Raw genomic sequence first — 22068 nt, 5'->3', positions numbered from 1 at the left:
CTCACCCCCTCACTCATAAAACTCAACATGTACTGATTTCGCATCATTAGTTTTTATAATCCTTTTCCACTTTAATGAACACCAACTGTATTTTTTAACAAAAAAAAACAAAACAAAACAAAAAAAACCCAAAAAAACAACAAACGTTCCAAGGGAGGGGGCGGGGTCTCGACAACAGGTTAGATGACTCGTTGGTATGTTTCCAGAAAAACACATCAAATTGTAAATTCTATAATAGATATACTCGTTCAACAAGTCTGTGTAATCTGTCACATTAGATCCATTTGATGTTTATGAGGAAGTCCCCTATGATCACCGCTTCAGTGCTGAATATTTACTGCAAAACCGGTCGGCCGGTTTAAGGCTTCCGAGGTCGACGGCAGGGTCAACGTCGATGTGTCGCGCCCGCAAAAGTCCGAACTGGGTCTCGCTGGATTCTCAACCCTACGGAGAGGCGTTTCAGGATTTTACTTCAGAAAGAAAAGGCCCCGGTAAGTAGTGTTGTGATCTTTTTCTTTCCTTGTCCTCAGATAACAGGATTATCGCAACATTTAAATATATAACTGCATCGCTTTTATAAAAACACGCCTGGACCGTCATTTCATTGTGGGAGAAGGATAAAGAATCTGGATGATTTTAACTACACAACCTCTGCTCAACACAAACAAGCTTGAGGTTTGTTTGTTTTTTTCTTCCTGGGGGGAGTGGCTGGAGTGGAAACAGGTATCCATGAACCTTTCCATTTAATTCTTTGCTAGGAATACTGGCAACAAAAACAAAACAATTTAAAAATAAAATAATGCTTGCATTATACAATTTATAATGTAGTACCATGCTAGCGTTGCTCACCTCGTCCTAACCATTTATTAGCAATCAGTGCTGTTGGAAACTACAACACACACTATGGTTATTAACCCCATTCTGCCCAGGTTGTTTTTTTTAGTTTACCCAATCACAGCGCCCAAAAGTGAAGGAAGACCAGGAGGAACTTGTGAGAGAAACAAGGATGTGGGAAAGTATCACAGCAAGGAGGACTAAGTGGTATAATTAAAGCAGCAAATGCAGGGAAGAAAAAGAAGAAAAAACAAACAAAACAAACCTCAGACACTTCATGCATTCAGAATGGCCGACAGAAGGAAAAAGGAGAACAGGGTTCACAGTTTTCTCAGCTACGAGCAAAAGTGGATAAAGGGGTGTTTACGGGCTGGTCATGTGACCGTTAGCAGGGTTAGCGATCATTTTGAGGGTCGAGGTGCTTGCGAGACTTAAAAATTGCGTGCTGACTAACAGATGGGTCATCTGTTGATGGGCAGAATGGGGATAAAACTACATTCCTGGTCTGTCTAAACAGAATTTTGCTTGTTAACGTAAAAAGAGTCTGTGTTTCCAACACACTGTTAAATTCTTGGCTTTGTCTTCTTGTTTCTTGCAGTTTCTTTAGAGAAATGAAGCCTGCTGCAAAGTACCCTCTGGTCTCCCGCTCTGGTCTGTAGTTGGGGGTGGGGGTAGGGAGTGGGGGCGACAGGTTTGGTAGTTCAGACGGGGGGTGCTTTGCGCTGGAGTAGATACTGGTGGATGTCTTCTGCGTCACGCTTAAGCCAGGCGGCATTGAGGAGGATGTTCTCACAGCACTGCTGCACGGTACGCTCGGCCGCTGGCGCCGGGTGACTTTCAAAGAAACTCTGCAGGGACAGAAAGGAAGGAAACCCTTAACCCCTGTTGCATCATATCAGTAACAATAACACCACATCAGATTAATAAACTGAATTTAAAATCACACTGCAGAATCTAGATAATAAAGCAGAACAGAACCTCCTACAAAGAATAACATTTTATATAAAATGGAGTTTCGATTTCTTCATGAACCACTTTTACAACCTCCTTTTGGAATTCTATTTGCATTTCTCTCATGTGCCAACATTTTCCATAAGACTTCCAGTTTCCTCATTTAGAAATCTGGACTGGGAAAATGCTTGTGTATTCATAGCAGTAGGGTTTAAGTTGCTCAGGGCAAACAGGCAGAGACAAGCAGGCAACGAGTAAAGTATCAGCTGGCAGAGTGAAGTGGGCGTGCATCGATTTCAACTACAATTCCATTTAGAGCAAATAAGCAACTAATAAGCAACTACCAAAGACACCAAAGGATGCTTTGTTTGTTAAAGTTAGATGGAAATATGATGGGGTGGGAAATATCACATGGAGTAACCTACACTGTTTTCTCAAAATCTGAATTTTTGCCTCATACTCAGAGCCATAGACCCTGACTTCAGGATAGGAATTTAATATTTTAATCACCTATCAGCCTTTTTGGGTCAAAGTCTAACCTAAAAAGCTGGATTGGTCATCAGCGGCAATGATCCAATCATCAATCATCAATTCTGTTGGGTTTTTTTCTCTTTGTTTATTTCACCACACAGTAGAAGTACAGCTAAAACACTTTGTGTTTGAGTAGAAAAGCAATGCACAAGAACCATTCCCTGTACCATTCATTTCCTAACTTGGAAAATCAATATAATTTAATTAAATCCCACAAGAGGGAGCGCTCACCTTGACTTCCACAGCCATTTTATCAATAGCAAATCCATCGACTGTGAGCTGCAAAAACACATGAATAAGACAAATGTGAGCAGCCTATAAACAAATAAAACGGATGCACTGATCGGGGACCATTTTTAATTTTGTTGTACCTGTGACAACGACAATAAAGACATGTGTTTGTGTCTGTGTGTGTATTTTACAGTGAAATAACCAGAAAACCTCAGGAAACTGTAAACCTCAGGCCCTTTCTTTACCTTGATAAGCCTTGATATGAGAAATCCTCCCTGGTAGCGGTTATAAAGTTCCTCCCAGTTATCCTTGACAAACTTCCAGGCAGCTTTCCGTCCTTGTTTACTGCTTCCTGCCACTCCCCCGATTACTGAAACCGTGTCCTGGGGACGAACGTCTTCCTGTTGGGACGGGAACATGCAGAGAGAACTAAATTAGCTGTTGTGGTATTTGACAGAAGCCATGTTGGCCTCCATCACACTGCAGCTGGAGAATCATCAGACTTTTCTACAACTCCTTTAAAGCTGTAACAAGAAAGCACAACATCCAATTTTATCGGTTCACCGTCAGTTTTTATGTAAAGCTGCTTTAACTGTAACTTCCTTTAGTTTTGAGCTGACAGTAACTTCAGCACAGACAGGCACTTGAAGCCAAATGCAACACTTTTCTAAAGCCAATACTCCAAATTTTACTCACTCTAATCTATAAGTTGAGTCACACTAAAAACACGACTCAGGGTTACATATGAAAAAGCTTACAGAATAAAAACACCCCTGGGTCTTTTTATTTGACCATGATTGCAAGTAAATGCCATTCCTTTCTTTTTCTGTATCCTGAGAAATAAAACTACGCTTGAGAGCCGGCAATTAAACGGTCTTATGTACCGAGAGGGCAAAGTTGAGCACTTTCTGGATGAGATCAGGGGCAGAGATGGCTCCGAGAACTCGCTCGATTCGATTCTTCTCCTCTTGCATGTCTGCTTGCTTGTGGAGCTGAGGGAGTAGTGACAAAGACACAATGTGACCGTGATTACCCAACTACAGTCACTCAGATCTAACTCCTTTGGAATTATTGGTGCTAAATGACACAGAGTACGTCACTCAAACCTTCACAGTGTAAGATGGAGACATGATGTAGTTTTACCTTCAGCATCGTGTCCAGTGTAGCACTATCTCCATGCTTCAATACTGTTAGATACACCTGTGGGGAAAAAAAGACAGGCAAAAAGATACTTAGACATTATCCTTTAATAACGTTTAACTGAATTACACTGTAGTATGGTGATGCTGCTATACTGTATTTTGTTGGGCCTTCAAGGGTTTTTTCCCCATTGGCATGTATCTTCTAATCCAGGGGTGTCCAATCCCAGTCCTCGAGAGCTACCGTCCTGCAGGTTTTAGATGCATCCTTGTTTTGACACACCTGAATCAAATGAATGGCTTGTTATCAGGCCTTTGCCAAACTTGATGGCATGCTGAAGAGGTAATCAAACCATTAGGGATGCATCTAAAAACTGCAGGACAGTAGCTCTCGATGACTAGGATTGGGCACCCCTGTTCTAATCACTTTCAATCAAATGAAAGCTTCTGATCCAGTCTGAGATAAGCACCTACAATTTTACCCCTTATAAAGTGAAATGACGTTTTTACCAAAGATCAGGTGACCTAAGGTCATGTGACCAGCACTTTATTGAAATTCTACCCAAATCTTCACAATCAAACCTCGCCAGTGACAGTAGCGTCGTCTTGGAGGTCAACTTTACAAATAGATGAAAATAAATCCAAAGACTTTCTTTACTTATCTTGTCAATTAAACTGGACTTATTATACTAAACATACCGTTTTCCTTTCCTTACAGAACACACCTCCTGTACTGTAAGATCCTTTATATGTACAGTGCATGCTCACCACAAACAGCTTTTTTTTTTTAAAAAATACCGTTGGCTCTGTATGTCACAGAGAATAGACGTTGCTAATAAAAGGTCATCATGAGCACTGTGGACTAAAATTAAGAGTGCTTGTTTCATGCTGACATGCTGGGGACTGCACTATAAAACCAGATTAAAGCCAGTTGTCTGTGTGAGGAGAGTGGCTCTGTTTTTACCTGGTTAAATCCTCATGGTAACTTATGCTGAACGTGTAACCTTGTTGGGAGCAAGTTATGTTCAGAGTTTCAGTTCAAAGTTGGCTGGAAGAGCCCAGTTTCACCAATTCTTTGATTTACAGCATGTTTCAAGTACATTTATTTTATTGATTGATTCTCTGTGTATGTTCTGCTATAATGCCTAATGTGTAAGAGACAGCAGCAGATTAAAATAAAGTATAAAAACGTGTTTCAAAAATTTAATATGTGCATGTTTAAGTGGCATATAGCTTCTCTGCTGGGGGAATACCTCTTATTTGCCCAAGTTGTTAAGCCATACCAAGCTAAAGAGATTTCCAAACAGAGTTACAGACTTTAAAATAACAAAAGCCCCTTTTAATACGAGGCGCAGAGAGCCTGAATTATGAAGCTCTTCTTAACAGCTTGTTGATAACCATCATCTCCAAATGGGTTTTAGGTTTTGTCGAGCTCACTCACTCAAAGAAAGCCCATCTGTGTTGAGTTTCCTTCATAATATACAGCTCTGAGGGGCCGCACCAATATATAGATAAATAAGGCTCAAAGTTGAACTGTCAAATAGTTATTCTAGTAGAGTCAGCATAGATATAAGCACAACATATGAACTACAAAAACAGAGGAAGGATCATTTATAGATAGATTTTGGTTTTTTTACTAGTTCTTGCCACAGTCAGTGTGCAAATGACTGACTGTAACTGCCAACTACTACAGACTTACATAGGTCACAGTGTGTCCGCAGGCTATTTCACTGAATAAACAAGCCTAACATACTAAAAAAGAAAAAAATAAGATCTTCAGCTCAAGCAAGACCTGACTGCAGCCTAATGTCCACATTTTAAAATCTGAACTTTTTTGTTTTATTAATCTGATTTATTTTTTAGCAAATTGAAGCAAAACATACTGATCAGTGTGAATACCATCTGACACTGTTCGTTGCCAAAGTGCCTGCGCAAGCTCAACTTACTGGACTTCTCAGGTCCGCAGGTAAAACCTGCTTGCCATCCACGTGATCCTTGAATCTCCGCCGGGCCTCTTCCAGTGTGGGTTTGTGTCCTGCCTTACCCAGTTTCCCCAGAACCAGGCTTCTCAACAGAGCATCCAGGTGACCTGTAGCACACAAAAATAGCCCTTAGGTTACTCCATTACTCATGGACAGAGCTTTTTCACACTAATTTCAGTCAGTCATCTTATCCGACCTGTCTCCAAAGCAGAAAGATGTCAGTGGATACAAACAGTTACGAGTTATATATGGTTCAGTTCAAGCAACCGAAAAGCTCATCTGATAACAGGGTAGCTCTCATGGCCTAAAAAAAGAAAAGAAAAGCTCATTTTTTTCTACTGCTATTTTGTACCAAAACGTTTTCAAGTTTGAAAATAAAGGTCAAATATTTTACTTTCCTACTCTCTACATTCCTGCCCTTTCTACAAAGTTTAAAAGACTACTCTCAATTTTAATATTAATAACAAGAAAGGAATGGAGCGGCTCTAAGGAAGATGTGAACACCTTGAATGCAATCTCTCTACAGCGCCTTCTCACCTTCCCCCGGTTTACTGTCCCAGCCCAGCTTGAGGCCAATGGGAGTAAAGAGGTCCCGGATGAATTCCTGGATTTCCTCGTGGAAGTCGGTGTGGGAGAGCAGAGAAGACAACACTCCCAGGTTGCAGCTCAGGTCACTCCACACTGTGTAGTTGGGCTCATTGACGAAGGCTTCCATCAGCTTCAGCACCTCCACTGTGCTGATCATCCCTGCACGAGACTGAGGCCACAAATCAATTAGAAACGAAAACATCCCGGCAGCCTTGTGCTTTATGGTGGATGTTATAGTTTTTCAAGGTGAAGGGTTTCTGTACGAAAATTAACTTTATAACCACATTTGAAGTCTCAAACTACAGGTGCAAAGGAAAAGTTGTGCAACAATGGTACTAACACTAACAATAAAGCATTTCATAGAAAACGAAGAATGGATTTTTTTCTAAGAAACGTGGATCCATTTCCTGAACTGCCTCAGGGTCAGAAGAAATGCTTTTCCAGTAAAGTGACTGTGTGTCAGGTTAGTTTCTTGGCATGTTTGAAGTCAGGGTTAGAATATGTTTCCAAAAAGAGAAGAAATATGAATAAACGAGCACTTTTTGTCACCATACGGCCATCACGTCCACATGAGCTTGTTTTTAACGTGCAAAACAATAAGGTTTTAGTTTAATGAAGATGGACAAAACCTGTTGAGTTGTTCGCTTTCAAAGGAGAACAAGTGAACAGATTTATGATTAGCTGCCGTTTGATCTTGTGAACATTACTCCTATCACACAGTGTCAACATCTAATTTGACTGCAAGAAAAGTTCAGGAAAATTCCAATCCTTTGATAATGCTGCAGATTGTGTAAGAGTAAAGAAGGAAGCATAAAGGTCTGATATTAATCCAAAACCACTTTGTGTTGAGCCAGTGGGAAGGAAGCAGAGGACGAATGAAGAGTTTGCCAGTGCGTTTAATTTGTTACAACAAAACCAAGTCAGGTTGGAATCAAATCACATAAAATGTGATAGCTGGGGGTTAAAGTGGCCCAGAAGAATCTGGAACAATGTTCCAGCACCTTCAGTAATGACTATTTAAATCTCATAGCCAGATTAATGTATATTACTATCAAAGAGTTCATTTTGCAGCCTGGTGTTGCTCCCAGTAACAACATGGTGATACTGGCTCAGTAATAGGAAAGTAATGACATCCCAAGGCCAGCTTATAGCTTCAACACATCTCATCTCTGTGATCTGATTGATCTAAAAAGCACTTTTCATGAGCACAAACAGAATAATATCTTAGATAGCAGGTCATTTCATTTTGCTCAACAAATACCAAACAGACAATGTTTCTATGTAAGTTGCCAAAAAAGGAATCTGCTAGCTAAATGTATAGCTGCCGTATTTCCCAAAGAGAGAAAAATGGTAACGTGGGACTCAGAGGTGGAGAAAGATGTTTAAAAAAAACAGGAGGCTGTAATGTTATTCAAAGTAAGGACTGCTCAGGAAGTGACATTTCATAAACTGCAAAGTTAAATCTGTCGATCCTTGTGCATTTTGCAGTTTTTAAACATGCGGTGCTGCTCAAGTTACGCTTTTGTCAAATGTCTCGCAAACAAATTAAAGTTTAATTATGTTATTCAAAGGTTGTAGGAAATACTGTACTAGGCACTAGGTTTAGTGCAAGATAAACTGATTAGTTTCCAGTAATGTGGTGAAATTTACAGTAATGCAACACATTAGCTCAGTATTAATTTAAATCCAGGGTCAGAGATATTGATTTATATTCAAGGTGATGATACCGAGAGTCAATCACAAATTTACTTTATACCAGCTTTAGTGTCTAGAAGCTCAACATGAGGGTCATGTAGCTCTGGAAAAATCTGCTTCTATCTGTCACTGACCTCTAAAAACACTGTGTTCAGAAGTGTTCACAATAATTAATAGAAAGATACATCATAAGCCATTCACAATTTTAAATTAAATATCTATGGAGGCATACGGAGACATGCTGTGTCACCTAATAGAAGTTGATAGTGTTACAAAACCGGTCATTAGAAAACATTTTTGTCTCTCTTTCTTTCTAGCTGAAAACTGTTGTGCTTGATTAAAGACACAATAAATGAGCCGCTTTAAAAAAAGAGACACAAAGCAGAAAAAAACGAGCTTCATTAGCTAGATCTGCTCATTATTCCCAATTAGTCACGTCCACTCTTTGATGCAACACTTCCATTATAATTTCAGATCATGTAATACATAAATCTACTAATAAGAAACAGTTGTACTTGTTTGACTATCTGTTTTTTTCCACGTTCATGTCCCACATTTTCTTTTCAGTCTTCCTGCTCCCTTGTACTGTAAATCAGGTGGCTGTTTACTCTGGAACGGAGTGGATTTCCTTTCTACATTCACAAGCAGTTAGCTTTGCAGCCAATTACATTCTGCTGTGAACAAAATGAAGGAAATACTATTCTTTAATTGTTTTGTTTCCCAGCTGTGTGTGTGGCTTACAAGGGAGAAGAGGTCATTCTGCAGTCCCAGTCGGTCCACAGGCTGCAGGCTGAGGTCTCTGATGCCTGGGAGCAAACTCTCCAGCATGGACGAGCTGTACTGGATGCGATAGAAGCCCACAGTGCCGGGGTTGATCTGGAAAACAGCAGAAAGACAAGTCTGAGTCAGACTGTGGGAAATTTGGGCTCTTACCATTTTTACCCTTTACACTGAGCACCAGCACGCCTTAAACGCTATCAGAATAAATGCAAGAGATTAATCAACAATAAGCTTGCTGTGATGAGTGAATTATTCTTTTAGGTGAATAAAAATGAGACAATAGTGAACAGCAGGCCTCCAATCACTATTCTCCACTACTGACTCTAAACTGCACTGGATACCTATAGTTAGATCTAGCAGTAATGGGATTTCAGCATATTGTTTGCATCAACTGTGAAGCACTGACCCATTTAAAAACATTTACCATGCTTACTTCCTGAGGAACTGTTAAACAGACTCGACAGCTGCACTAATTTGCAAGTCACATTTATAAGCAGCTAAACAAGTCCATCGTTGTCCTTGCCAATTTACACCGTGGTCATTATTTTAATGACCACACAAAAGAATAAATATAGCTGCTTAACCTGTTCCTTTGAGAGTGAACTGGGTTCATAGAAAAAGTGTTATTTGACTCTGTGATGATTACATGCTTACAGCTCGTCCTTCCAGCTGACAATAAGGAGCTCAGTCTGTTAACTTTATTTCAACTTTAAAAGTTACTTTTAATGAAAAGACGACAGACTGACGCATCTTCTCTCATTAATTCTTAAACTCAGTCTGCAGCTGTTGCAAGGGTCGAAATGACAATCGAGCAATTTACAAACAACGCAAATGACATCTTCACTCAGGTCTTACTATGCATATCTTGGAATGCACTCTGGCCTACAGGAAAATTAATACTACTGCTTCAGATATCTTTATATATGTATACAGAAGGTTATGTAAAGATAAAATATTAGACTTTTAGATGGGCCATTAGTACAATAACCCCAGAGTATACCATAGAATTTGTCATTAAAATGCTTAAAATGATACCAACACCACAAAACTTAAATTACCAAAGAAATCTAGCAGACTGTGTCAGGATCCATGTGCTAGCCAAAGTAGCCACACCCCTATTTTGAAGCGTTATTGAAGCTAAAATGCAGGGTAACCCCTGTACACTTGTCATGAAGACTGAAACCGGCAGAGGTCAAATCTGATTTTTTTTGCACATGGCTGTAAACATGTATCATCTGCTGCAAAATCTGGGGTTGTAACTTTTTGGCATCAGCTTTAAGTGACCTGAAGTATTTTACCGTTTTGGTGGTGGCATCATTTTCAGTGCAGGATATTATTGCTTAGGGACCTCACCTTGATCCACTGGTCTGGGCCAACACTATTCAGAGTGATGGTGGTCTCCTGTCTGTCCAGCAGAACCTTGAGCTTGGTGCATTTGGGGTCCTCACTGGTACAAATACTAATGGGGACCATCCAGCTGGGGCAGTTTTCTTCTGTTCAGCAGACAAATGATGGAGCCACCACAGGAGGATTAGATTCAAAGTGTTTTTCTTTTTTTAGCTCATTAAAAAACAACCTTAGGTCTACATTTAGTTAGCTAGCTACTTTCAGCTGTTCCCTTGTTACAAGGGATTTCCACAACAGGCAGCTACACATTTTCTTATTCAGCACATTTTTGAGCCAGATACACTTCCTGACACAACCCTGAAGGGGTTGGAATTGAACCAGTGACCTTACACTTGCTAACCGAATCGGTTAACCACTGCATCTAATGGATTTGGTAAATCCACATTTTTACCAGGCAACGTCCGTGACAAACACTCACCATTATGTGGTCCACTGGCACAGAACTTCTTCTGCGATATCTTGAGGACGCGGTCATCACCTTGCTAAAAATAATATCATGAATATCACAGTCAAGGCACGAATGAATGTCACAGCAGAAAAGAACCAAACGCTCAACTAGAAAACTGTAGGTGTAGAATGAATGTATTCATGTCACTGTGTTGGTTTAGGCCAGTTTCAAAATCAACTTCAGGGCTAGTCAACAAATATAAGTGCATGACCTGAGTCAAACAATCAGATTAAACAGCTCACCTGTTCCTGGTCAATGGCTATTATGGGGAAGCCCATTTGCTTGGTCCATGAGCCCATCACTGCAGCAATGGGTTTCCCACTGGCCTGTTCCAAACAGTCCCATAGGTCCTCTGTGGGAGACAGGAAGAAGTCAAAAGAGTGACTCCACACAACAACTTCACATAATGGGAAAGTATTTCCTGCATGTGCGCTCACCTGTTGATGCATTTTTATGTTGGAACTTCAAAAGATAGGCGTTCATTCCTTTCCTAAAGTCCTTCAACGAAAGAGAAAGACAAGTACATTCATAAATATTAAACATCAGACTGGAAACGACGACAGATACCACATCAGACAACAAACCTCATCTCCAATGTAGTTGTGCAACATGCGAATCACAGATGCTCCTTTGCTGTAGGAGATGGCATCAAAGATTTCATCGACCTCTGATGGATGGCCCACATTCACCTTGAGAGCAAAACACAAAACCATAAGTGGGTGTTACAAAGCTGACAGAAGGCCATACACAGCGACATACATCGACCTTAATATATCTGTCCTTCAACACACTCAGTAATTAAGAAAAGATTATGTGGGTTGTGAATGTGGAATCCAGATGTTAAGGTGGGCTTACATCCTAGTGATATGGTATCAATAAAATCACTTTTTTCCTCCAAAGAGACAAAAAGTTTTTTTTAAGTGACTCCCTGCATACATCTTGATTTCAAAGCTCACCTCTATGGGATGGCTGCTGTCCAGTGCGTCCAGATCCAGAGCGCGGGTGTAGTCGGCCGAGACAAACTGAGTCCAGATGTCATATTCTGGGAAGCAGTGGTCCACACACAGATACTCAATCCAGGATGCAAACCCCTCATTGAGCCACAGATGGGTCCACCATTCCTGCACACAAACACAGACAGGCACTAAGACGAGACCGTCCTCCAAGTCCTTCAAAACTAATGGAGCACAACCAAACAAATTACAGTCATTCCTGAAGCACGATGAGTTTCCCAAAGGTAAAAAAGGAAACATTTACTAGTTTGTTTTCCATTATGGACAAAGTTCCTTCACATCGTTGCAACTCGAGTTAAAAAAGATCATCTTCAAACTGCACCCCAAAGCTACATTACCTACATTAAACTAGCATACGTTTGGATATCTATCAATTTATCCACCTATCACAGGAAATTCCTTTGTTAGAGCAGGTAAAAATGAAAATAACCACAACCTGTAACAAGAAGGGCTCAAGCAGGGTAGTATGTAGCTCAATAAAAGAAGCAGACCAAATTACTAGACTGTGGACTACTTCAAGCCAGAAAAGCCATTGCACTATGTTGGAGTATGGATGCACCTTCCATGGGACTCTGAAAGAAGGAAATTCCAGATTCTCCAGGCTTGGAAAGACTAAGGCTACGTTCACACTGCAGGTCTTAATGCTCAATTCCGATTTTTTGATCAAATCCGATTTTTTTGTCTGCTCGTTCACACTACAAATAAAATGCGACAGCAAACGCGCTCTGTTTAGACCCAGAGCAAACAGTATTGTTGGACTGATGGTCCTTAATATAAAGACTTCAGACTTTACGTTTCCCAATTTTTGCTTTAAGTTATTTTGTTATTTACATAATAATGTAGATAACCTAATAATTATCCTTATTGCTGTTTTAGAGGAGCGGTGCTTCAAAGGATAGCTGCAGATTTCTGTCAGAATCTGCAGATTATACAGTACAAATAAAATGTTCACGTTTCTCCAACGTTGTCTTCCCAACAGTTTCACTGACATCTACACTGGATGGCCAGGAAGTGTTTGCGATGTCTTCTCGGGTGCTTCTCTGGAGCTGATAATTGGCGTCTGTCTTGTGTCAGTGACGTAAAAGACGGATTTAATGCGACCTGACCGTTCAAACAGCAGTCGCTTTCTATAACATCGGATATGTATCTGATTCAGTACAACATACGAAAGTGACCCAGATCGGATTTGAAAATATCGGATTTGTGCCGTTCACACTGTCATACCATGATCGGATATGGGTCAAAAAAGTCAGATTTGATGCGCTTTCACCTGCAGTGTGAACGTAGCCTAATATACACTGTCAAGGGCAAACAACGGGACTTTCTGAATATCTGGAAGCCATAGATGAACATACGGACTGGAGGCGGAGGTTATTCATGAAAAAAGGGGGAATCTTGTCCCCATTACTTGCAAGATTTTTTTTGTATCACTGTGACAGCTATGTTCATTAAATATCTGTTTTTTTGTTGTATAAAAGAAAATTACAATAAAGATATGAGAAAAATAAATGATACCATTATATAATGGTGTAAAAATGACTTAATGTATTATAAACACATTACATATACAGATATTTTAAGTCATATGCATATCTATTTATACAGTGTGCATAAAGAGCATGACAAAAAAAATAAGTCAGGCACTACTTTTTCTAATATTTTGAGATACAAATCAAATACTTGATATGAGTTTCACATTCTTATGGAGAGTGCAGCGTCTGTATCAACAAGAAATTAAATTCGAGACATTTTCTTAATGCCATGAATTGAAGGACTGTGTAACCAAACACCTGAGGACAGTTTAGAGATTAAGACCAAATAAATAAGATTGACTGATTTCTCCAGAGATTTACATTTTGTCTTCTTGAACTTACAGTTTATAAAATATCGTCCAGTTCGTGTTTTTGTTTTTTTTTTATAAATACTGTTCGAGGTTTTGTTATTCCTACATTTGTTACGCTTTTCACAAATGTTTTTCAAACAGGAATACATAATTTTCTGTTCTGCGTGTGTATAACTGGTGTCAGTTTATAGCTTTTTTTTACCATGGTGACCAAATTTCCAAACCACTGGTGGGCAAGTTCATGTCCAACCACCAGTGCCACCCACTGCCTGGAAGATGAGCAGGAGTTCTTCGGGTCAATAAGCAATGCTGTCTCCCTGAAAAACAGCAGAAACTCTAGGTTAATACAAAGACGGCTGAAGGTCGACGATTCGTCTGCAACCTTTGCTCTCGCTCATCTGTCTACAGTCCCATCGCCTTCTGTGCAGTTTATCAAGGCACTTCAATCTATTTGAGGATGCTAGATGAATGCGGCTCTGTGCTAATCAGATAGCAGCTGAATACCTAACAGGTGGTGGCACATGCAGCTAAGCACAAAGCAATTAAAAAGCCATTAGGGCCGTCATCCATAAAGAAAAACGTGCCATTTTCTCAATGAGTCTAACAACTGTTAAAGCCTGATTACACTCATGTTTAATCACATAGTTTATAAATGTCAGAGCAGGCTGCAAACCACAATTTCATAGACTTCACAGAAACATTTTCAAAGTGCTTGTTTATTCTAACTAACAGCCCAAGACCCAAAGACATTAAATTTACAATGACAGAAAACAGGGAGATGGAAAAATCTCCCATCTGAGCCACAGCCTCTAGAAATTATATCCCGGGGGGAAACAGACTTTATCTGCTTGTAGTTATGGTATTATTATATGCCTATTCATTATAAATACTATGGACACACTCACTCTGAATTTAGCCAAGTTAAAATATCTTATTGTGTTTTGTAAAGCTTACCTGTAGGTAACAAGGCCCCAGTTCTCCATGGCACCTGAATGGGAGGAAGAAGAAAGTGTTTCAGTTCGACTTTAACCATTTCCAAACTTCCACATGTAAGAATCTAGAGCTACTCACCAGCAGCGAAATCAGCAATAGCTATGAGATCAATTTTAGGCAGCGGATAAGGAACACTGAAGTAGTCATTGTAGAAAGGTAAGGTCTTAGTTGCAACCTGCAATAAAAAGATAAAAGAAAATAAAAGATAAAATAAAATAAAATAAAAAGGAAAAGCACTTGTGTTTGATTCTGTGTCAGTAACAATCCAGCAGATCCACGTCATATAAACGCTGGTTAATTTGTCTGTTTTCTCATTCTGCTTACGGACAAACTTTTTACTTCAAGGTAAAGAAATTATACAGTGAATAAAGCGACAGGTTGGGTTCAGCTCTGTAAATGTTTCAACAACAGCCTTACCTCCAGGGCAAATTTCCCTTGTTCAGCCTTTCCAACCGGTGTATAGACGCGTACCATTACACCATCTGATGACTGGCTTTCCACATAGTCATATTCACCAATGACAAAAGCTACAAGGTATGTGGACATGATGGGGGTGGTGGCAAACTTGACTTCGACAAGGTTTTCATCATCTGGGTGTGGCTTTCGATCAATGACATTCTGGAGAGAAGATCGATCCACAATTAAAAAACTAAATATTCTCAGAAGTGAATATGGCTGAAGTGTGTACTGAAAATGATTCAGTTTAACCAGCTGAGTGACAAAATATAGAAGCAACGAGTAACTGACTGTATAAATCAAAACCCTTTGGTTTATACCAAAAGTAACCCTAACACTCTACAATTTCTTTGTACACATACAAAGACAATAAAGGGTTATTCTATTCTGTTCTATTCCATTCTATTGCCAAGCTCACAAATAAACGATCGTCTTAAATAAATACTGAGTAGGACACATTTTGCAAGAGTTGACAGCGACTGTAGAAATAACATTGTTCTCACAACTTTAGAGGTCAAAGCAGAAAATAAACTGCAGCAGGCATATAAACACAAAAAGGTCCCGAGATGGAGTAGCCTATGTCTGTGCGCAGTTCATAATTCATATGCATGACAGTTTTAGTCTTTCAATTAGTACCATTATCCGGGGTCCTATGATTACAGTTGTCTTTCTTTTTCTTTCCATTTATTTATAACTATTTTTTATCCTTTCTACTAAAAGAAGCCATAAAAAATGTCATAATTAAAGAAAGAGTGCATTAATGTCATTTGTATTAAATTGTCAGAAAGAGCCAAATTTAACTTCACGGTCACTGCCCAGATGGACCGCGTTAGCCTGGAGGGGCGCTGCGTTTTAAATAATCAGAGCCAGATGATGCTGTCTGATTAATTTAGGCTGTAAAGTCGATCAGTTAAAATAGCAGAAAACAGTATACAAAATAAACACATGATACTTACTAAAATTTCCTTATAGTGACAAAACTGTATGTATACAGTAGTTAGACTTCAGACAGAGCTGTTCATATTTAGCCAGAGGAAGAGTACACAGTGACTGTCTGCCCTCTGTTATGTAAGCTACACAGAAAAAAGAGAGGGAAAAGAAAGGAGGGAAAACACAGACATGCATAAAGGAACCCTGGCAGCAGAGAGTGACTTGGTCACTGTGGGGTCGTCACTTCCTCGGAGGGAGGAGTGGACATATGACACGTACCATATTTGACAAGGCTACTCGGTCCTTGGGAACTATCAAAGTGATGTCAAAGGTGGCTTTGATAGCTGGCTCATCCCAACAGGGGAAAGCTCTGCGAGCATCCGTGGCCTGGAGAAACAGGGGTATGAGGGGCAGAGGGGAAAAGGACAGATTGTGAGACAAGGTGTGTTGGGTCCAGACGAGGCCAGGCTGTGTTTACGTTCAGATCACACACAGCGTCCAAGCGCATCTTAAATATGCCTCTCATATTCCACCTTCTGGTCTTTTTGTGTGACACCAGCTGCAACAGACTTCACTTCTGGTAAAACTTAATGTTTACATTAAGTTTACAAGTAACTGTCACAAATAGAAACTTGAACCAACATACAGAATTATCTATACACACCTTCATTTTTCCATTCAGCAGTGCAAAGTGACAGGCTGTCACTTTGCACTGCAAACAGTCCTACACTTATTTTTAGCAGGAAACAATTCAACTGAACATTTTTGGCGTGGTCATGTAACCTGTTTCCTGATGTACAGAAACATACCTATGGCATATATATAGATGGCTTCTTTTAGATAAATGACAGTTCTATGTTTCCCAAACCTTCAAGCTTGGCTAGTTGGAGTGACTGACATAAGTATACAAGCATGGATGCATTTGAGCGAGTGTGGTCGAACTTCGCTCTCAAGCTCAGCTTTCACTGCTCCCTTTTTGTGAACAGCTGACTGGAGTCATCATTTTAATCACAAATGAAACCCTGGTCTTTACTTAAGCTATCCCATCTTCTCAAAGCATATCGTATACACTATAAGTATTTCTTTGAAAATAAATCCAAACAGAAGCAAGATAGGTACACTGAATAATAGGAAATTAGATCTGCATAGATTTTTTGCACTTGTTTCACTTCAGCTGGGTGTGAAAATTTTCACTTTTTCAGCTTTTTCTTTCTCTTTAATTGTGAGTGTAGCTCCTCACGAACTCACATGCAGAGGAACAGGTGAGAGTTATGTGAAGTGAAGATAATAGAGTTGATGACAACTTGTTAAGTTACTGTAAGTGCAAGAACTGCTTCCTGAAAAATCTTAAGCCCAACATGAGAACAAGGAAAAGCACACTTGAGTGAGCTTTTCAATAGTTGTCACTCACTCAATCAGTGACTGTGTTTAGCAGAAATTATCACAAGCAAATACAGAAAAACTTAGCACGCACAAAATACTTTGAGTGTATAGGACATTTTTACAGCATTTACTTTGAGGTGAAAAAGAAACATTTAATAATCTGCGAAAATGCATCTGTATAAAGAAAGATCCTCTTTATCTTCCAGCTACACACGCTGCAGAAGAAAAGCCTACATGTAAATTACAGCCTGATATCCTGCACAGTGGGTTCTGATAAAGGTGTCCTGTTGTCTGTTGTCTGTTTTGCTTGTCAGAAGTTGGCCAATTGGCCAACTTCTGACAAGCAAAACTAGAGCGTATCAAATAGAACAAACTGTGAGATACCACTCTGAATAGCAAAAGCAGCCACATGACTTGCATGCCTCTGTTTTGTAACACAGGCAACTAAAGTGTTAAGCAATACACACAACTTCTTCAAGTATTTTTCACTGAGGCCACTCACTCACCTCAAACTGTGTGACAGCAGCATAGCGAATCTCTCCAGTAGGAGATGTATATTTACTTCTATAGAATCCTTTCATTTTGTCGTTCAGCTCCCCGACAAAGTCGATCTTCAATGTGCCGAAGCCTGGGGTGACGTGCACAGAGAGAGACACACTGTTTGTACAGCCATCACCACAGGGGAGGTGAATAATAACAGTAATGATCATCTGCATGATCGTCCTTGTTGTTCTTAACAGTCATACAGATGGTTGCTTCAGAAGCAGGGACAGCCAACAGTCTCTTCTTACCTTTCTGTAGAGCACTAGGAAATGAAAGGGTGACTTTCTCATCCTCATTTTGGTAGTTAAATCCCGTCGCATTAATTTCTAAAAGGGACAAATTTTAAAAAGAAGATCAGAACATGTTGAGAACTCACGCTGTTGGCTTTGGGGAATGATGCTATTAAGAATTTTCAATCCTGAAATCAAATAAGATGGCTAGAAGTGACAATGCTATTCACAACAATGCCATTTATAAAAGCAAAAACAAGGTTTCACTGAGTCTGACCCTCACCTTCTCCTCCCTGTGGTACAAAGGAAGCTGTGATGATGTCGATGTCAGCACAGTTCATCACAATCTGATTTGTAGCTTGTGTAACCTGTAAATATTGACATAAAACACGTCAACTTAGACTCTTTGCTGTGCCTTAATTTCTACATTTTCAGTAAAACACAGCAGCTGCATCCAAGTATCAGGAAGAGTTCAAGTTTAATTTTGGAACTACATCAATGGACCAAACTGTACCAGTGATTGTGAAGTCAAATTGAACCTGTTTAGACTGCAAACACAGCAAATCTAATTTACAGATAAAAAAAAATACAGCGTTGAAGGGAAACAATAGTTAGTGAAGGGAAATGAAAACAAAAACACAAGACAGGTAGACAACTAGGGGACTCTGAGTTGTGTGCAAAAAGCAGACGTTAATCCCCAACATAGAGGGAAAAACACAAACATTCACAGTTTGTGGCAATGTTATTTAATATACATGGAAGCTGAGAGTATACAGTACTTGTGTACAAGTTCGTTTGTCTACCAAATCTGAACTGGTCATTTTACCAATTAAAAAAAAGCAAACTCTTTAAAGGCATTTGGAGTCTAATTTTAATGGGCAAATCATGTCACAGTTAATCAGTTTGCATAAAAACCCAAGTTGTCGAGGATTCTTCATGGAAAAAACTGTACCTGTGCTTTGCTTTTGCAACAAAACCTTATAGAATTTGCGCACAATTAATGGTTGGCTATTACATCATGTAAAAATTTGTTGTGTTGTTTTTCCAGGTTCCCTTTTGTACCAAAGGTTTGCCAGTGTCTTGTTAATCTTTTTAACAGATGACTCTTCCTGACAATGAAGCACTTTACACTACCATTAGTGGTGTAAAGCATATCATAAAGCATATAAGGTTAATCTTGGAAATGGTGCATGTTTAGACAGCGTCTGTGATCTGACTTGATTGCTGTGAAAATGTGCGTCAAGTAACTGTTTACAACCAGGCGCAGGTGTTAGCACACTCAACTAACAGGTGTCTGGACAATGGGACCATTTATACACAAGTTAAACAAACAGAGTCGCTTTTTACGTCCTACATAGTATCCAGTCTACAAAGTACAGCCATTTTATCGATAGATACAAGTGAGCACAAGATACAGTAGCAAACGTACCGAAAGGACTTTTAAAACTTTGTCATTTTACTGTCCTCACGGTTTATGTTAATGTACAACGTACAACTTCACCTAGTTCAACCGTATTAGTGGGACTGGGGTGGGAGGGGGCTACACGATGTTGCCATGATTTAGCAAACACTAGTGAGTATTGGCTGGGTGCTAGATGGCGCTTTACCAAATTCATGAATCGCCACTTATTAAGTATCAGCCTCAAAAGCAATGGGATGTTACTACGAGAGGTTACCGTCGCTGGTATTCACCAAGCTCCTCTTAAAACACAACTTAGCGCACTGCCTGCCACTGGCAGATGGCTAACAGGTAGCTAGGCTAACATGAGAGTGCAACTCTGCGGCACGGGACTGTTGTGCTAGCTAGTCCGGATCAGCTTACTGTTAGTCACAGAAACATAACGTGGTTGTTTCTTTTTCATTCACTGGTTTAATTCGGCCAAATTGAGCCCGTCAGAACATTTAACACGTTGCAGCTTACATTAGCTAACGCGAGCAATAATGACAGCTAGTGGCTAACAATTTGTCGTAATTAGCTAGCAACTGGTAACGTTAGCTGGTCAGATTACATAACGAGATCCCAGCCATGCACAGATAAATCCATTTGTGTATCTACGGGGGTGTCGTGGTCAACATACCTCCACCAAAGCCTCCAGCTTGCCTTCAAACGTGAAGTCGATCAGGTCAGGCTTCAAAGACAAACCATAGTTGACGGGGTAAACGTCAGTAGGTAGCCGTACGAAGGGCCTCCTTTCGGGCATGGTTCCTATATTTTGGTTGCTTGCGCTCACGAAGACGGTGCTGTGTGTAATGCTGGCTATCGCTTTGAGTTTTATTAACACGGATCTGGCTACAACGAGCCTCGACAGTGAGGATTGGCAGCAAGTAGTGACTCTGGGCGAATGACAACGGAATCGTGCGGCCCAGAAGCAACAACATCAATTGAAACCCTCCCAGCACTGCCAGCTACGGATCTCTCCTCTCACAGCCCAAACAACTCCACTAACCCTGCGTCGACCTACAGACATGCGACGTCATCACGTTCCAACGTACCCACTGAACGTGTGTGTGTGTGTGTGTGTGTGGTCACGCACAAACTGTACATACACGTGACAGTAATATTATCAAAAACCTTTGACAGAAAGATTTTTATACTGTTTCATGCTTTTTGTATGTTTTCTGTTTCAGTATATTAATTTAAATCCTTTTCCCCCAGCGAAATAATGAACAAACTGAAATTTGTTACACATGTTTGTTGTTGATATTGATATTTTGTTGTTGTACAATCTGGGACGTACCAATCAGATCTCAGCACATGGCTAGGATCGTTAAATGGACATCGTATAGAAGATTAGAACAATTTTTAAACAGGGGGTCTGTAGGTGATCAGCATGTAATCAAAAAGTCTGACTTGTGGCCATTTGTTTAAACTATCAGTACTGTCATTACACTGCTGACTTTCTTGATACTTAAGGGATTCCTTATCAAGTAACAGTGTTAGAAAGATATGATTTATAGCAGAAATATGAACTCTGCGTTCTGTATGTCAGAATTACATGTGCACTAACATGTGACAAAGGTTCTTAATTAACAAACATGAACAAAGGTAGCATGTCAAGTTTGAAGTCTCCTTCAATTGTCATTTTTCTGTGGAAACACAACTTTACTCTCTCAAATGTTGCCTTGATACGTTGTTCTCTTGTCAGTGTCATTTTACACAGCTGTCAGCTGTGAAATCCCTAACAAGCTGGCCACTATATGGATATTATTACAAAGTTTCATTTTTTATTTTCAAGAAATACTTGTTTAAATGTATCTGGCTATACTTGAAACATTAAAAACCAAATAACCACTGCAGTGAGGCCATTTACCCAACTCTTTATAAATGCTTATAAGTCAGAAATTATGAAAAGTGTAATCTCACAAATATACAAGAATCTTCATGATATCAGCAATCACTCAGCGAAGTACATAAAAGAAAGATGGAGGGGGGGGTGTCTGGTGATTATAGAAGAAGAACGGCAATATCTGTATGGCCAGATATTGCTGATATTCACCATTGAAGGAATGGATGTTTAAATGTTTGTTTGTTTGTTTTTAAATAAAGTAACATATACTAATGCTATTTATGTCACCATCTGCTACTGAGTGTGTTGGTTTTCGACTGCCCTCTCTCTGGATGTATATAGTTACAAACTACATCTATCTGTACTTATGTTTGTTTGTTTTTTGTTTGTTATTTTCTTCTCTTTTTTCTCAAACCTGCGTGAAGGAAAAGTGGCGTGATAGCAGACACCTAGACTACTATGCTCCCCTGTACTTATATGAGTCTTAAAACTAAGGAAGCTAAATGATGTACATTTTATTTTATGCATAACTTCAATAAACGTTTAAAAAAACAAATGTAATCTGGTTGTTACCATATATAATTACAAGTTTTCTTTAAAGTACATTACTGGAACAATAACAAAGAGAATAACACTTTGGGGTGTTGTTCATAAGAATGCACAAAAACAACATGCTAAGCTCAGATGGGCCGGTTGGTCAGCATAGTTTTTGTCACAGCTTAAAGTGGAGTTCACACTTGAAAAGACAGAGACAAATATTTGGTCACATGTTCAGTCAACCCTGTGCATGTGAACAGAAGCTTG

At 39.7% G+C, this 22068-nt stretch overlaps 1 protein-coding gene across 2 annotated transcripts; it reads right to left on the bottom strand.

Annotated features, from left to right (window-relative positions):
• Positions 1–46: 46 nt before the first annotated feature.
• Positions 47–20445, bottom strand: npepps (aminopeptidase puromycin sensitive). 2 transcript variants are annotated; one of them, XM_084932219.1, is made up of 23 exons: positions 20056–20445; positions 18261–18345; positions 17996–18073; positions 17711–17832; positions 16101–16208; positions 14853–15053; positions 14514–14610; positions 14397–14430; positions 13645–13759; positions 11543–11707; positions 11171–11275; positions 11024–11084; positions 10829–10938; positions 10557–10620; positions 10085–10224; positions 8693–8827; positions 6206–6425; positions 5633–5775; positions 3691–3747; positions 3432–3539; positions 2793–2948; positions 2548–2595; positions 47–1682 (listed from the first exon to the last, which is right to left on the bottom strand). In XM_084932219.1, exons 1-23 carry the CDS (start codon positions 20176–20178, stop codon positions 1536–1538), a joined length of 2622 nt encoding a protein of 873 aa, XP_084788345.1. In that variant the 5' UTR covers positions 20179–20445; the 3' UTR covers positions 47–1535. The 2 variants fall into 2 exon arrangements, with proteins under 2 accessions (XP_084788345.1, XP_084788346.1); XM_084932220.1 differs by having other exon boundaries at positions 10085–10221; positions 20056–20426.
• Between the last annotated feature and the right edge of the window lie 1623 nt (positions 20446–22068).

The sequence above is a fragment of the Perissodus microlepis genome, chromosome 6 (genome assembly GCF_051167445.1).
Source record: "Perissodus microlepis isolate ML-2025 ecotype Zambia chromosome 6, ASM5116744v1, whole genome shotgun sequence".
Taxonomy (NCBI): Eukaryota; Metazoa; Chordata; class Actinopteri; order Cichliformes; family Cichlidae; genus Perissodus; species Perissodus microlepis.
This window is presented reverse-complemented; position numbering and strand designations above follow the sequence as displayed.

Bases quoted from the DNA above. Each gene is read 5' to 3' on its own strand.
- npepps (XM_084932219.1), bottom strand. From the start codon at position 20,178: ATGCCCGAAAGGAGGCCCTTCGTACGGCTACCTACTGACGTTTACCCC. The intron at 11,085-11,170 runs GTTTGTTGTCTG...CTTTCGTTGAAG, and splicing joins ACAACTACATTGGAGATGAG to GACTTTAGGAAAGGAATGAA. The intron at 10,225-10,556 runs GTGAGTGTTTGT...TCTGCTGAACAG, and splicing joins TGCCAGTGGACCACATAATG to AAGAAAACTGCCCCAGCTGG.